At 40.5% G+C, this 18,471-nt stretch overlaps 1 protein-coding gene across 1 annotated transcript in view; it reads right to left on the bottom strand.

Moving 5' to 3' along the window:
- The window catches only part of celsr3 (cadherin, EGF LAG seven-pass G-type receptor 3), a 90,989-nt gene that overhangs the window by 54,113 nt on the left and 18,405 nt on the right, over positions 1-18,471 (bottom strand). The window contains exons 2-3 of the mRNA XM_084014738.1: positions 14,111-14,454; positions 11,302-11,590 (exon numbers count right to left, since the gene is read on the bottom strand). Coding sequence (XP_083870864.1) covers positions 11,302-11,590; positions 14,111-14,454 — 633 coding nt within the window. The remainder of the gene's footprint in view (positions 1-11,301; positions 11,591-14,110; positions 14,455-18,471) is intronic.

Below are 18,471 nucleotides of genomic sequence, written 5' to 3' on the forward strand. Positions count from 1 at the left end.
CAAACTACTATGTTCCTTTAACTGACTAATTCAAGAATGCCTCCATCGCTTTCCTGATTCCTAAACAATAATGTTATTTCTCTTCATTCAACCAAAGTTTTTAGCACTTGCTCATTTTATAACAGTTCATTTTGCCACACCACCTCTCTCCTCACGCCACCGGGCAGCTAATCACTGCCAGTTATTGGCTGACAAACATACTCTCTCACACCACTAAATCACCCTGAGGATGGACAGACACACACACACACACACACACACACACACACACACACACACACAGTTCAGCTCACAAAAGCCCAAGGACATTAAAATAATCACATCTGCCTGTCCCTGTTTAGCTTTATCTCATCCTCTCTCCACTCTCACATTAAACATAACTTTATGTAAGTGCACACAACAGGGAACCAATTAAACAGGGAAAAACACACTCGCACAAACACACACAACAAACACATGCGTGCAAGTCTAACACATCACAATTTCCCTGCCTTTGTCTGTTGTGCCTATTCAACCGTAAAGACCCTCTCATTAATATTAAAATATATAAATAGGCATTAATACTCATGAATTATGCGTGCAGCGAGACTTAAACACACGCTGGTTCATTATGCACACCCAGTTATGCACAGGTTGACAGACTGGCAGGAAATAAATTGACGAGGGAAGGGAAAAACACACCTATTCACACATAATTAGAGGAAGTAATGCAGAGCAGACGTGATCTCAGACCGACTTAATTGTCAGTCATGGCTTTAGCCCCAAAAATGTTAAGACCTCCACTTCCACTGATCAGCAGTGATAGAAAACACAAACACACACACACACACACACACACACACACACACACACACACACAGGGCTGCGACTATTTTGATAGTTGACTAGTCATCAATTATTGAAACGATTAGTTGACTAAAAGTTGTGTGATGAGGTAACCGACAATTATCGTCAATTAAATTTGTCTGTGCCTAATTTTGCCATCGACTTTTGTCGACAACGGCGACTAATCGATGCATCCCTACACACACACACACAAACACAAAGTGGGACAGAGAGCCGCGTTTAATGTGTCTCATTCTGCTCGGACTCAAAGGTCAAGCGATTACTTAACACACGAGTCCATTTGCAAGGTAGCACTTTAAATTTCCTCACACATATACACGCACACAGATGTTTTTTAATTAACTTACCGGAATGGAAACACACACGGCCAGACACATAAGCTACAGCTTAATGCATCGACACAGTCGGACAACGAGGCACATGCACATGTGTTACAATTATACTCCACTTCAGTTTGTCGTGTTTAGGGTGTGTGTGTGTGTGTGTGTGTGTATAGTTGCGACACTGTCTGTAGCGGTAAGACAGACAGACACGTTTTCTTATCCTACTTGTTTTTCATGGTTTTGAATAGTAATTTTGGTCCTAACGCTATTTTCCACATTGTAGCTCCAGACCGAAGGGAAACAACAGGGAAGTGAAGTGTCAGTCTGTAAACAGCTGTTATAGACGCCGAAAACAGCTGTTTCTACCAGCTGATTTTAGAGAATTGTTCATAAATGAAAAAATGTATCAGTTCTCTGATGAATAAATGTGATTAATAACTGTAGGCATATGCTTTGATTTTGAAATAGCCATGTTGTTATTTATGAATTATCCTTTGTTTTATTAGCCAATCACATTTCCCCGTCACTTTGACTATTCAACTGTATATCATCAGGCTCCTTAGATCGAAAGTTTTAAAAAGGTAAGTATATTGGCAAGTTTATTTGTGATGGGGTATTTTCATATCAAAATAATCAGCACTGACATATTCACCAAGACATGTCAACTTACATACATATAACCCAAAATAAACACACCCAACAAAGACTTTCAAGTCTGAAAACATCCGACTCTTTTTATATGCACTTTATTGTTTAAAAGCAGACCGCTATTCCATTCACCCCCTCTTCCTTTCCTTTCCTCCATCCTCTGGCTCCTTGTTCCTTCCTTCCTTTTCTATCTGCCCTCCACCTTACATCTCTATATATAAAATGCTCCACACTTTACCGTTCCTTTATCCTTCCTACCTTTCTTGCTCCTTCTTCTTCCTCTATGCCTGGCTTAATGCATTCACACCACCCCTTCATTCACGCGGATGTTTTATTCATCAAAGCCAGTATTCTTCAACCACCCCCGCCGGCATCTTAGTTCGCTCCGCCCAACCACCCACCCCATCACCCCCTCCTCCACCCCAACATATGGTACATCCCTAGAGGCCAGTACACTCCCAGTTGCTTCCCTCTTCTCCTTCCTCTCTGGGTCTCACTCCCATTTTTTGGCGCTCTTTTTTTCTCCCTTTTACACCCCCACATGAACAGGCACCCTCAAGGGCTCTACTGATTTTGAGTTACATGTATTTGATTCTAGTAGGTTACAGCTTTAAATGGTTTTGAAGAGAACCAAAGTCACTATGTGAGCATGATGCAGTACATGGATTTCAGTTAGTTGCATCTTTACTCACTAACTTTTATTTAAACTTCTCGTACTTCCTCCTTCAAACACAGTCTCTCTCTCCTCTTTCTTCACTGATGTAAGACCTCCACCATTCTTCCTTCAGGCTTCTTTGTTTTATCTGCATTATTTGCACATTATTTGTCCATGCCAACCCCTTTATAGTTTTAAATGTTTTTCTTCCATTTGTTTTCATTTCATAGAGCTCTCTTTACACCTCATCTTAGCTAATCCTCTTTTCTGTCATTTATATCAATCTCTATGAAAGAACATATTATTTTAGTTCCTTCCATATCCGCTCTCTGATGTTTTTTTTCCCTATATAATTTCTCTTTCATTTGTGCTGTATTTCCCTCCTAACAAGTCTTTATTCCACTTTCATCTGCCTTCCTTAACCTCCCTCATAATCTTCTTATCCTCTTTTTTTGGCCTTTTTCAAAAGATCAGATGGCAGATATTGATAAGAATTCCCCTCCCACATTCATTTCCGATTCCCTTTAACCCTCTATTCACCCTGCAGCCTTTTCTTTGGAATTCCTTTTCAATCCTTCACTCTCATTTTCTATTCCTCCTTTTCTACTACCAGGTTAAACTTTTCTTTACAAATTTTAAATGAACTTGCCCTGTTCAATGTTCAACTTAAACTGGTGTTCACTTTGCAAGTAAATCTTGCATGGATTCACAGAAATAGTCTGAAAACCTACCCACGAATAATACTACATACATTTATAAATGACATGGGTAAACAAAGGGATTACTAAAATGGTAAATGGCCTCATTTATATAGCGCTTTTCTCCAAAGCGCTTTACAGCAATGACTGACATTCACCCATTCACACACACATTCACACACCGACGGCAGAGTCAACCACGCAGGGCGACAGCCAGCTCGTCAGGAGCAATTAGGGTGAGGTGTCTTGCTCAGGGACACCAGGCACTCAGCTAGGAGGAGCCGGGGATCGAACCGGCAATCTTGCGGTTGCCAGCCAACCCGCTCTACCTCCTGAGCTAAACCCCCCCCATAGGATTATTATTAATAGGATTATTCTTTATTCATATACTTGTACAGTTCCATTACATTGTGCGTAGGTCTTTCTGATCTGCACAAACAAAATTGTTTGGTATCTTTTCGGAGGAAAGGAGTTTCCTTTCTTGAATCCTGCAAGCCTGGCTATTGATTATAGACTTCAAGGCATCCTGAGTTCCTAACAACAGTTAGTGTGCCTTCAAAATCATACCTTTCATGATTGAAAATACTACTGCTATCTCAAGCGACACTCAGCCTATTTATAATTCCACGAGCAACAACAAAGCTGCAGCTCAGCTACGCATCTCTATTTCTATCTCTATCGTATACCGTATGTAACTTTTCAAAACCCCCGGATCGACTGACCAAAATACCACAAGTACACTGTGATTACAGGAAAAGCATTCACTTTTAATTCTTCACATGACATGCATATCTCCCGTAAACACTCCAGAGGGGCCTGAGGTCATTCGACATGTTTTTCCCTTTCCCTCCGCTCATGGTCTGAAATGTATCTCCCAAAAATGAATTAAGTCTCCTCTTTCCTTCCTCTCACAGTGTTAAATGCATTTATCCCACTCCACTCAGCAAATCATGTGCCCTTCAGTGCATTTTATTTAATCTAACATGCACATAACTCATATATATTATGTATTTAGATGTCTCTATTTCCTCTATTTTCTCCTACACTAGCTGTGCTCGTTCCAAACACATTTATCCTCGATGCGTGTTCTGCATGCTTGCTTTCTCTCTCTCATTCTCTCTCTCTCACACACACACACACACACACACACTTCACTATTCTTTAATTTCCCAAAAGTTTAGTCTACCTCTCTCTTACTTTGTACACACACACACACAACTCATTTATTGTCACTCAATTAATGTCACTGAGTCTTCTGATTCCTTCCCATACCATTATCTCACCACTCCTTCACTCCCCACTCTCACCCAGCCTGCCTGCATTTGTTTTGTCTCCCAGTTCCACTCAAACTCCTCAAACTGTCTTTTCAAATGTCGTCTTCACCCCACTTCATCCCTTGCGTGATTTATCTCCACAAACCTTCCTTGCCACTCTTTAAACTTGGAAATGTGATTTTCATTCCACCCTTTAAACCGAAAAAGCACCAGAGCAGCGGTGAATTGCAGCCTGAGGCAAAATGGCCAATTTGATTCCAAACATTGGGGATAGTTTAACTTTTGGCTGCGAGAATACCGTCAGCCAATCAGTCCGTCCTGTCACGTTTTGACCTCTGTCTTCTCACCTGAAATACCTCCTGGCTGCAGAAAATGTAATTATTGTGGCAGTGATTATTGATGTGTTTTTGACCTCATTTTTTCCTTAATACTGTCGCTGTCTTATCAACCAAGACTGTCAGTGTAACTGTAATTTTACTCTATCCTCCACACAGTGCATAAATGTAGTAAATATTATTTACTGCTGTGTTCTGCTTAATTCTATAATAACTGGCTGTGTAATTGGTCATAAATGCGGTGTATAATATATATGCTATCAATGAAAGGCTAATTAATTCCCCAATTAACATGACTTGTGCTTAACTCTTTACATTAAAGAGTTTTGGTTGATTGCATTTGTCTAAAAACAAATATATTAACAAATAAATAAAAAAAAACTTAGCTATGAAGTGAAAGCCCTGTTGCTTCTATCAAGCTTTAAAAGATACATTTTCTTAGCTTCACACGGGAGTTGTAAGTTGCTAAATATATAATAAACGCAGATTAGCTCAGTAATTACCTCTAATTTCATGGCTGAGCTCTGCCATTGGGCATACGTTAAGTAAGACAAACACTATTTCTGTTTTATCACAGACTGCCGAGGTGTGCACCAGTGGGAGAACGACAAACTATTTTGCATAAGGTCACTCACAACTCACTTGTGGGTGCTAACGTCAACCTCCCTCCTAGTCGCCTCTTTATGCGTGTCCCTTCTATACCTCCTCTATACTTTAACTTATCTTGCCAAACATAATTTAGTCTCCTCTTCCTGTGCGTTCATCACCCACCTCCCTCTATCATCCAACCGTCCATTCACTTCTCACTTCTTTCTCTCTGTCTTTCCTAAACCAAACTAATTCATCTTGTACTCTATATTTAAATCACACTTGAACCTATTAAATGTCTGCCCTCTATCCTCCTCGGTTGCTCATATACTCTTTTATAGCCATCCACACATTCCCCAAAAGGCTAAAACTCACTTACACACCAGCACTTTTCTTCACGAGCCTCCCATAGTTTTAGCTACCTCAAGCTAATTTGCTCAACGTGTGTGATCTGTTTTCCTCGCTATCTGTTAGATTAAATTTCTCAGCGTAACGTGCATATCTGCTTTATCGCATCCAAAGCTCATCTCATCTCTGTCTACCGCATTCCTTCTCTGTCTCTTTCTCTTGCTTAGGACAACTAAGCCATTGGATTTCTACCTGTGTTCTCTCTCCTCAGCGCTTTATCTTCTCAAAAACCAATTTAGTCTGCATCCATGCCTATCTCTCTCTCTCTGTTTCCCATCTCCTGTCTGGGTGTATCCCTCCTCCTACATCTTACTATAATCTGCAAAATGTGCAAGTCCTTTTTATCACTTCTGAGAGTAAGTTCTTTTGGTCGGTGAAAACGATTAGCTATCCTCTGTTTCTGTCTACTGTTATCTCTGTCTTTTAGGTTGACTGTCCACTGGGAACGTCTCTTTACACCACTGAGGCCTTTTTCTTGTTTTCAGGGTTAATGACTGTTGCACGTTCCCTTCAGCCCTGCAAGCTTCACATGTTTCTCAGATTAATGAGCGCTTGAGGTTAGGAATATTTAAATTCTTATGAATAAAAGAGTAAAGACCGCAGAGCTTCAACAGAGTTTGGCAATCGTAGCTGCGGGATTTGGTACGACAACTTCCCTCCTAAAGTAAATGAACACTAAAGTGATGCACTCTGGAAATAAAGAGGTTAAGAGGAGCAGAAGCTAATTATCACATACTTAACATAAACTCTTCCTTTCATCACTTGTCTTAAAACTTGACTCACAGACTCGGATTCGATTCTAGTTTAAGAGCACTCATTAATAATGTCTAAAAAGTATAATCTGAGCCAAACACAACCTCAACCAGCGTTTAGGCTACATTTTACTTTGTGCGGCATGCAGTTGGATCTGCTAGGAAATGTATTTGATTGCCTTGACAGTCATTTAATTGGCTGGGGTTTGGAAGCATATCTGGCTTCTCATTTAAATACCACAACAGCTGTCGTACCCATTTTAAACAAATTCTACTTAAGGAGGCAGATGTCTGCTCACGAGAAATTAGCAGAAGTTCAAATGTGCAAACCCTATTACAAAGGCTCCGATCAGTTAATCAGTTTTTTTTCACTCCCAACTTTTTACAATAACATGAGACTATTTAGATTTCTTACTTTATCTACTTTGTTTTCTGTTTGCCACATATGAAGATGAAATGAGGAACACGAGCATTTTGTATATATATACATATGTGACACTAGAAAAAAGGTGCAAATAATGAAGTTAACAATGGCTGAATTACAATTAGCTGCATCAGTTTCAGGGTTCTAATTAAAACACAGTTGAATAGAACGGAGGCATTGTTAATGTTATTAGTAAGACCTTTGCTTTTACTGCAATGAACAGTAAATTAACCGTAATGAACAGCTACTAATTTACTCAGACGAGGATCTAACACTTGTTCTATTTTTAGCTCTTATTTTATCGGCAATGGTATGTTGTGGTTTCTTTGTTTCTTTCTTTTGACAAATGTACTTATTGTAAGTCGCTTTGGACAAAAGCGTCTGCTAAATGACCTAAATGTAAATGTAAATGTACTGCATTGACCAGGGTAAATGTCTGATGTGGAAAAAGGCTTTTGAGCAGACTAAAGCAGCACTGGTCAATCTGTCTCAAAGATTCATTTAATTTAATCAACGGAGACTTCAGACGTCGATTAACACATCAGTAAACTTAAAAGCTTTTTGTAATATGAATTAATAATAATAACTATTTATACATAGCACCTTTCACATTTTCAGTTTAACTCTGGATTGAAACACAGCAGTGTTAAAACACATCACAGTTTCATTTAAACCTTGAGCTAACAGTAGGTAATCAGTACTCGGCTGACAGGTACATGACCTCTGTTCATGCTGTCTTTCACACTGTTTTCTGAGCACTAGATCTCTGTGGCTGGCAGCATGAAGGCAGTGCTAACCTTTCTTCACTGCGGGGTTTAATACTTCATGGGTACAAAGTGGTTGTAACCCTCGTTCAAAGTGTCAAACCTTTCTTATCCTGGGGTTAAATGTGTGGTTTAGAGAAGGGTTAGCCTGAGGTTACTTGTATTGTGAATTCTGTGTGTGTCTCTGCCTTTGTCTGGAAGAAGAAGTGAACGGGCTCCGTTAAGAGTTCCCTTGGACCTGGATGAAGCCTTCACCTGCTGCTCTTGTGTGAGTACACTTTATTAAGGCAGAGGACCCCTAAACTCTGGAACGACCTGTCTGACAGAAATCAGGCTGCTTGAGTCAGTATTATCTTTGAAATCTCCCTTTAATATTTTATCTCAGCACTAATTGTAATAAACATTTTACTTGATTTTACAAGCTATAGGTTATCTATCTGGGCTTAAATTCATTTTATTTGTAATCTGGTATGTATTCTATTTGCTTTTATTATTGTTGGTTTACTTTTTTGCTTTGTTTATAGCAATTTGTTGCTTTGTTTTTAGGAAGTGGTATACAGATTATTATTGTAATTGTATCATTAAAGTGCTATTTTACTCTATTGCCTCCTTTAAAAAAAATCCCAACAGCTAACCAACAAATATCAAGCCAAAATGGCACAACTTGGCTCTCAGTCAGATTTAAGGCATTACAACAATTTTTACGTAAACATGTTTTCTCACTCGGCCTCGGTCAAAACGACGGGCTTGGCTCCTGCCTGTGAGAGAAATCCATGGAAGTTTCAGGGAAAAGCAATTCAAAGCCACAAAGAACGCATGAGAGGATGGATGAAGGCAGGGTGGATGGAAAGATGAAAAAAAAAACTTGGTCGGGAGATGTCTGGAGATTTCTGTGTGTTGCAGAATCAATTCGTCCCTGTTTATTTGTCCTACCCCTCCTCCTCCTCTGCCTCCCACTAGCCCTGGGCATTGACAAGACACCGCAACACCCGACGCCTACGCAGCAAAAGCACAACACAGACTACCCAGAACCCATCTGATTTCCCTCGCTCCATCAGTCAACTCTCATCCTCCATCCCGTTTTCTCTCATTGCTCCCAGTTGTCTCTCGCCCCATTTTCCCCCTGCAGCCCTCCTTCCATGTTACTGTCTCTGAATTCATCCGTCTCCCTCGTCTCTCTTATTGCTGTCATACCCACCTCCTCGCCGTCCTGTCTTCCATTCCTTTCCTGTCCCATCTTTAACTTCCTGATGTTTTCTTCATCCTTCCTATTCTCACAGTTTTTCTTTCCGGAGTTTGTGCGCCTATTATCATTGAGCTAATTTCATCTTCTTTGATTGTGGTGATTATTTTTATCATTATTGGGATAATTGTGTCATGAGTGACTTGTTCACCATAGACAAATGACATATTTTATACACTGAAATCTTTTCACCTTATTGAAAATTAGGAGCTGACGCAATCAAATATTTGTTTCATAACAAGATATAAAGTGATACCAGTATGTTTAAGTACCATTTTTAAAAGTTTAATATTTCGATGATTATCAGGTTAATTATTATTATTATCAGGTCTTGAATCGTAATAATTTTGGCCAAGATAATTGTGACATGAAAGTTTCCTCTCGTCCTATGCCTAGGGAAGTGAAGATGATGTTAAGATGAAGATGAGTAGCACTTACAGACTCACTAAAGTGCTGATTGATCCATGAAGTTTGCTGGAATTGGTGTAATGTCACTCAGGTGCATTTTACGCAGAGTTAGCACTGCGCTGGACTCCATTTAAAAAATAGCCTTTAAAATGCAATATGACTTGTCAGCCCGAACAATCAGATAGACGAACCAGCTTAAAAAGTGACGTATTTTCTTTTAAAATAGGTGTTGTGCAGTGGATCTAATGTGCAGTTTGCACAAGCAGTCAACCTGACCAAAAAGATCATCTTTTGATTATCAATTTTTCACTGGAATCACCCAAAAGAGTTATTTCCTCTACACATCACATTCCCTCTCCATCTCTCTTTCAAGATTCCCTCCATCTCTCTTTCACTTTCTTTCCATCATACACCATTCTGTCTTTCTTTCACTCCCACTCGTTCTCAGTCCCTTTCTACCTCTATTTCTCCTTTGCTCTCTTCTTCTCTTCTGTCTCAGTGGGAGTTTGGAAAACCCTCCGTCTCTCTCACTAAAGAAAAAGCTTTGCTTCGCTCTCTCGGCTCTCTTTTGATTCGAAATAAAAGGCAATGTGAAATATCCCCCTGACGCACACACTGACATTCATAGCAATCGGGGAGGCAGAGACAGAGTGAAAGAGAGAGAATCAGTCCAGAGTAAGAGGAAAGGTAAGACAGGATTAAACGTGTGTGTGTGTGTGAGAGAGAGAGAAGGAAAAATGAGTGTGGCGACAGTAAGAGTGATGGGGTTTACAGTGGTGGCAGCGGTGGAGGTGTGTGTGTGTGTGTGTGTGTGTGTGTGCATGTTTGTAAAAGAATAAGTCACAGGTTGAGGAAAATCTCCCAGGCTGTAGAGTGTGTGTGTGCGTTTTCATGTTGTTTAGCTCAACACAAAAAAAAAAAACAGTTTGACACAGTGGATCAAAAGGAAGTCGATGTGGGACATGAACAAAGACATAGTCAGTCAGTTTTAGTTTACCAGGCTGGCGTTAAAGACTACGACAACTCACACATAAACACACTGAACCCCCTATCCATTTGACTCTTCAGTCTTTCGGGGACAGCGGATGAAAGCTGGGTTTATTCCTCGCTAGCTTGAAACAAGCATAATATGCTCATCCTACTACAACATGACTATACCAACTCTTTCTGGCAAAAACACAACTAACTCAAGTCCGTATGACGACCCATAAAGAACCAACAAAATCAGCTAAATTGGAGAAATTTCCCACCACCTCACCAAGACCACAGCAGCATAAATACATGCATACAGGTAATTCCGTGTCATTTCATCAAATGCCTCCCACCTGACCATCTCAGAATGTCCTGTAAAAATTCTAGTTAAAAGACATACTGTTAATAGGAAAAATCTTAAAATCTTCTTACTCTCAACAGTTTTCTCATGAAAAGATAATTGAATGAAGGGTAGTTTAGACGGTGTTTGGCATCATACTCTGAAAAGCCATTTTAAACAGCAATATCTGGAAAACTATCTCACCTGTGGCCTTCAAAATCTCTACAGTGTATATCTGTTACTAATAGCCTCCAGACATGGCATGTCAGGGGTGTAGCTCAATTATAACCTAGTATGGTAGGTACTTAAACTTCTCCCAAAATTTGGCTTGTCAAAATTAAATAGCAAATTTGACTTTTCAAAGTATCAGGTCCAAACTTACTTTTCTTGAAAGATCATATTCTTGTTAAAATCATATTAAATATCAGGAGGGTGTTTTGCCACATTTTGTCACAGTGATTTTTTTTTTTAAATCCTGATATTGGTGGGGTTTTTGTGGCCGTTTTTGGTGCTGGATGTCCTAATAGCCTACTAGTAAACATCACAGCAGGGCAAGATTTTCAGAAATTTGATTAAATGACACAGAATGACCCATACGCCCCTTAGTAGCACACACTACTCACCAGTGTAGTCTTCACGGCAGATGCAGGTGTACCCTCCTTCTCTGCGGGCGCACACCCCTCCGTTCAGGCAGGGGTTGGAGTAACACAGGTTGATCTCCGTCTCGCAGTAATCCCCCGTGAAGCCAACCGGGCAGCGGCAGCGTAGGCCTGCGATGGGGTGGATGGGCCGGAACAAGATGGAGGGCGAGGAGATGAAGGGGGCGGAGCTGTTGAAGCGCAGCACTGAGATGCATTTCATGTAGTTCTGGCACGGCTCACGCAGACACACGTTGTCGTCAAATGGAAGAACCTGGAGAAAAGGGAGAGGATGGATGTTGGAAGTCATTGTGAGGAATGTGGTTTGCCGTAGATTCTCCAGATGGTGCTTAAATTCAGATTACCTTCACTGCTCAGCATACTTTTTCCATCAAAGCGCTTCTGCCTAGCTGCAACATGCAATATGTTTTTTTCTTACCGCCCACATACTGTATTGTAATAAATGTAAAAGTAACGCATGTGCAACTGCGAAGATTCAAATTGGAAATTTTTCATTTTGGTCTTAAAGTAAACCATGCAAACAGTGGTGGAAGTACAGTCATATTTAAATAATTTACCTAAGGAAGTAGTATGTACCAGTACAATAATGTAAATAAACTTCATAATTCCTTGAATCATAATAGTACTTGAGGGAAAAGTACATAGGTAATACCATTGTAGATTATTAATACCAATGCATCAATACATACATGTGAATTTAATGTGGTAGCTGGTCAAATGGGGCTTGTTTTAACTACTTTATATACTTCTAGGTTGTTTCATCCATAACAGCACATTTTATTTTAAATTTTATCAGTTGAAAAGTAACTAGAAACTACAGCTGTCAGATAAAAGTACTTTGAAATTGTACAATTCTTGAGTAAATGTAGGCTACTTGCCAGGAAGAAAAGATAAGCAAAATAAAGTATTTAACTGAATGCAGTTTTTTTTTTTTTAGATGAATATTATAATTGTGTCATCATTCAACAACAGCAACATATCCCAAGAAGCTATGGTTAATTGTCCACATAAACACTTACTAAAGGAATATGTTCTTTTTTTGTTAAATTCAGAAGTTGTTCAAATTGGACTAGCATGTAACGTTACCGTACCATATTTAGGAACATGGATATAAATGTTAACACGTTAGAGAGGCTCTGAAACACTGAAGATACAAAACGAAACTCAGTGTAACAGGAACAAATACGTACGATATTTCAGCTCTCTGTAACTGACGGCAATTAGTTTAAAATGACTGCCTAAAGATGACGGTTTGCGTGTTAGCGTGTTAGCATGCTAGCATTTTAGCACTTTAGTTATGCTAGCTTTGTGTTACCAATGCCAAAACATTACCGTCACCTTGCTGACAAACGAACATTCATATTCCTCCCTCCCTCATTTTATTTTTAAATATTTACTAATTAAACTCTCTACATATCGTCCTCTTACTGTCAAGTCGCCGCAGTTGAGATGAAAGAAGCTTCCAGATTAAAATATTGACGTGCTCGTCTAAATTAGCGGTTTGCCTTTTTTCCCTGCGTCACGCCTCGCAGGCCACGAAGCCCCCATAGAAGCTGCTGCTCTCTGATTGGTGCAGGCGTGGGCGCTTTCAGCATCCACATTTGTGACCAGATTTCATGGTGATCATCCAAGATTTCACTCTGGACCAAAACATGGTAAAAAAATAAGGTACATTTGTTTTAATAATAAACAAAGGACGTGCCAATATGACCTCCTTAAAATCTGATTTTAAATAATGTAATTATAATTTGCTTAGAGAGTCTTTCCGGTGTTTCCCATGGGACCGTACGTCGGACAAAATATGTAGCCTATAGTTGTAGTCAATGGTGAAAAAAATGTTCTGATCCTGTTTGACTTGTGCCATGAATGATTGTGTTTCTTAGTTTCTTATTTGCCTTTCCCATTGACTACCATACATGTTTTCTCTGACACTGGAAGGGGCATGTGTCTCTATGGACTCATATCCTCCCTACAGACTTATCACATGTTCTCCTCAGGTCTCAGTCATTACGAATGCCTCGTTGGATACTCAAAAAACAGTTTCCCTTAAGAGGTGGCGTACAATTACAGCCCAATCACACTGACATGTATAGCTATGGGTCTTTATTTTTACATTAACTTGCATATATGTATTCATGTTCCCTGAGCTTGCTTTGTAAAAGCATTTCCTTAAGGTCACTGGACCAGATATTTCCTAGATTGTGTCTTCTCAGACAGTGCACATCCAGTTGGAAAATGTGTGCGACAGTTTCTTGTGGAGAAAAGGTCAAATATTCAGCCTTAAACTATGTATCTTTTGACACCACTGTGCTCTCTCTTCTCCCATCATAAATCTTTTCTTGGCTTTCACTTGTTCTCCTTCCTACCGAAACATTCCTTTGTCTCGTGCGTGAAGTACGCGTGCGTGTGATTGATGTGCATGCTGAGTCCAGGTGTGTGCGATTTCATGCACAAGCAGATTCGGTGGTCATATCAGTGTATTGCTAAAGCCATATGGCTGCGCCGGCATGGCATCTGTGTTGCATTATTACCAGCTCATATGCTCAAGCGACTGTATTGAGATGCATGTGTGTTTGCACGTGTCTTCACTTCCGATGTCTTATTACATGTACCCTGATTTCCAGCTGCTGCATGCAAATTACTTTTTTCATAGGATGTTCAGATGAAAAATATTTTCATCATTTGTCTTTATGCAGCAGTAGATATTTATAAGCCAACACTTCAAAACGTGTGAGTCTCATGTGTGTACTTGTATTTGTAAATAGGAACTAACCTCCATCTGTGTGAGCGACGTCAGCCTCGGCCTGTTCAGGTACAGTTGTTCTTCCAGAGTCTCTGAGGGGAAGAAGAGGCCGCCGGGCAACGCGGCAGAGAAGCTGACGTTCAGGATCCCTCCCGGCGCCGCGTCCAGGTCCGGCTGGATGTTGAAGATGAAAACATCCTCCACGGGCACCGAGAGCACTGCTGACACGCCCTCCAGGAAGTTACCCAGCAGCGGTGACAGGAAGTGCTCCTGGGACATGTTCTGCAGGCGGACGGTGACACTGCTGCCCAGCATGTCCTCGGTGATGATGAGGACACGGAGGACGCACTGTGCAGAAATGCTGTAGACGCCATCTGAAGGGTTAAAGAGGAGAGCAGAGTGGGGAAAAGGTTAGGTGAATGAATAAATCACTCATGGGGTGTACAGAGGATGGACAGGGTCCCGGAGGTGAAGGAGAGGGAGACAGAGAAAGACAAAGACAGAGAGAGTTGGAAGACATAGAGTGATGTATAGGTGTGTAACAGGTGGAGGAGTAAGACGAGGGAGATAGATGGAGGGGGAGGCGCGAGGGAGACGGGTCAGGGGCGACAGGGATAAACAGCAAAGAGTGCAGAGATGGAGGTAAAGAGACGGCAATAAATTATTGAGAGCCAGAGAGGATGGATTACGAAGGGGGAGAGAAAACAGGTGAGGAGGTCACAACTACATCATGAGATTTGCAGCTTAGGCCACTGACTACATATTATCATACAAGCACATTCCCATCTACACACATAATACAAGAGAAAAATAGATCTCATAGATCTATTAAAAGGAAGGGAATTATTTTGGACTCTTATTTTCTTTGAGTGAAGCTTCAACCCTTAAAGACTATGATAATAATGTGCCTCATGGACTCCCACGAGAGAATGTATGAATAATAACCTGACTCTGAAGTGTATGTGCATGTGTATGCATGAGATATGATTGTGAGGACAGAAAAGCTGCTGTGGCATCATCATCTTCCCCCCCATGATAAACAAAAAAATTAAACAAATTCTGTTGCTGCTGAGGTGAACGGCATTGTTTTACTTATTCATTATTTAATGTTAGAAAGAGACGTGTGACACGACTAATAATGAACTACCCCGACATTGTTTACCAGAATGCTTGTAAAAATTGATCTTCTTCCACTCAATGTTTTATATATAAAACCAACCATTCTAGGTTAGAGACGCTCCCTGTGGTCTCTCCCTCAACACACATTTCACTAGGATCAGTTCCTATTTAAATACTTATTATCTTTATGCCTCTTTTTCTGTTTTCCATCTGTTTGTGAAGGACCCCACATCTCAGGGGCTTTGTTGTGATATAATAAATCTCCTGAAAACAAACTTGTACTGGAGGCTATTTAAGACAAACACTGCCGCAGGCTACCTCCAGAGAACAGCAACACATGCATTCACACACGCTCGAGCCTGTTTTCAGTCAACCGTGTAGTTATAGCTGCCAGAGTTCATGTGCTTTAATTCAGTGTTTTACTTAAAGGGAGTTAAAGAGGGTGAGAAGATTCAACTTACCACCAGTAAGTTTAAATAATGGGATGGGGGAATAGGTTTGCCTTGGCCAGACTGGGTTATTTACACAAACTATTATTATTAGTAGTAGTAACAGTAGCAGCAGTAGTAGTGATACCAAATCAACCTTTAATCAAATCAAATTTGATTAAACTTTTATACACTGCTGAATACGTTTTGGAGGAAAGCAAATTGGTCCTTGAAATACTTTCCCTGCCAACTTTTTTCATTGCAGTAAGTGTGATGTTCTTGCACTAAACATAAGTCATGGGGAGCAGGTTGGTGGTCACGTAAACCAAGAGCTCTTTGGTTTTGTACATTTCGTCATCAGCCAATTATCGAGTGGCCCTTCACGGTAGGAGAATAAAAATGTAAGATTGTCATTTTCTGTTATCCAGCTCCAGCCAGAGAGAGAGAGAGAGAGAGAGAGAGAGAGAGAGACATTCAGACTGTGACCAAGTCTGAACACAGCGCTCCCGTCACGACTACAAAAATTTGCTCATACGAATCAGGTCACAACCCTCACAGCGATACCTGTTTCAACACCTGGCCTGAGCTGGATCCATCTACCGGATGAAAGCACAACACAGGCCTGCGCTCTATTGTATATCGTAAAGCAATTTGGTGCGACAAGCCTACTAATAAGGTATAAAAGAATACAAATGCACATGAACACACCGGCGTGAGGAGGCAATTTCACTGGTGAGAGCGATAAGGCTGAGGGAATGGAAGATTAAGACTAAAAAACATGGTCTTGATGAAAAAAAAGGGTGGAAAGAAAGAATGAATGAGACTGAAAAAGAAAAAGAAAGAAAAGAGCAGAGCAGCAATGGATGGAGGGTGAGGGGTGAGAGAGACAGGGAGGATGTTGACACGCGGAGGCAACGGAGGGTGAAGGAGAGTGAAGGAGGTTTATTAAAAACCTGAAAAAAGCAAAGAAGACGATGGAGGGGGACCAGAGAAGAGAAACGAGAAGGAGAACCTTAATAAAGGATTAATAAAAAATAACTAACAACTCACAATCAATAGTCATTTACTAATGATGAATGATACTTTTGTGAATTACATGAATCATTTTCTTTTGACAGAAAGTGTCAAATAGACAGAAAGGAGGGAGGAGAGGAAACAGAAAAGGCAAGAAAGGAAATGTTGACATTCCTTGTTGGAGGAGAATGAATAGAATAAAAAGAGACAGAAATATAGAGACAAAACAAATCAGAGGGAAAACCTGAATAAATAGAGAAAGAGAGGAGTGGAGGGATGGGGGTTTTGTTGGGCGGCAGCTGGTTTGATTACCGGATTATGAGGAGACTCACTCCCCATTGACCTATAACTCTCTCTCCCTCTCTCCCTCTCTCTCTCTCAAAAATCCAGAGCCCTCCATAATAAATAAACAGAGAGAGGGAGGAGTGGCATTATGAAGGGATGGAGGAGGAAAACTCCTCCAGAAAGTCATCACGGAAGATTTTAATGGAATAAATATAAAGGATGGATGGATGGATGGATGGATGGATGGATGGATGGATGGATAGATAGATAGATAGATAGATAGATAGATAGATAGATAGATAGATAGATAGATAGATAGATAGATAGATAGATAGATAGATAGATAGATAGATAGATAGATAGATAGATAGATAGATAGATAGATAGATAGATAGAAAGAGACTAAAATGTTAACATAATTAGCTTGTCTTAAATGTCACCTCGTCTTTCCGGGGTAAAAGCCAGATTTAATATCAGCCCTCTGGATCACGACGCAAAGACGCAGCAGTAATTGACGCTGATCTCCCATTGTCATTAAAATGAGACAGGGATCTATGAAAAGAATGGGGGATAATCTGCTGGAGTAGGAGCCAATCTCCCTCTCTCTCTCGCTCTCTCTCTCTCTCTCTCACACACACACACAAACACACACACACACCACAAATTCACGTATAATTCACGTTGAATTCTTGCATTTATAAAAATCCATCCATCAATAGCACACAAGCGAAGACTCACACCAAATACGTTTTAAGCACATTAAACACATTTCTGGCCACTTTGGCTTCGTTCTGTGGCTAAATATTTGGAATTATATTGATCATATTGGCAAGTATACATTAAACTGGTACCCGATGATGTTTTATTTCAAAAGCATGAAAAACCACTTCCTCCATGCTTTATTCCAGATGCTTCTCTCCTCTTTGCCTTTAACCAATCCCTCTTCAGCAAGCTTATTTATTCTTGTGTTGTTCGTGCAGACTGTGTGTGTGTGTGTGTGTGTGTGTGTGTGTGTGTGCTTAACTGTTTTCTGATAAGAACAACATATGCTACATTTTCCTCTGCCTGGCACACTGAACACTTTCCCTCCGAGTCACGGGCTCAGGAACCCCCTACGGTGGCCCACAGGGGACAACAGTGACATTCAATTCATATGGCAACTCAACAAAACATGTAACAGGATAAAATGAAAATGTATCAATCCCTGAGTGTTTATCACCTCACTGTGATTTTATTAGCCTTCAGTGGAATTCTTGCCCCAAGCAGCCATTCAATTCTGACGCTAAACCTGGCAACACACACACACACACACACACACACACACACACACACACACACACACACACACACACACACACACACACACACACACACAAAAACTGATGTAAAATATTTTCATTTGGCTTCCCTTCCTGTCTGCTGTCCAGCCAATTTGGCCGACCTGCATCAGCACAGGACTCCTCACTCACATGAAGCCAATTGGCGGTTTGGAATAGAAAAGAAAGAAACAATTCAAGCTAAACGGCCATTTTGACAATACGAACC

Source organism: Eutrigla gurnardus (genome assembly GCF_963514095.1).
Source record: "Eutrigla gurnardus genome assembly, chromosome: 8".
NCBI classification, from domain to species: Eukaryota; Metazoa; Chordata; class Actinopteri; order Perciformes; family Triglidae; genus Eutrigla; species Eutrigla gurnardus.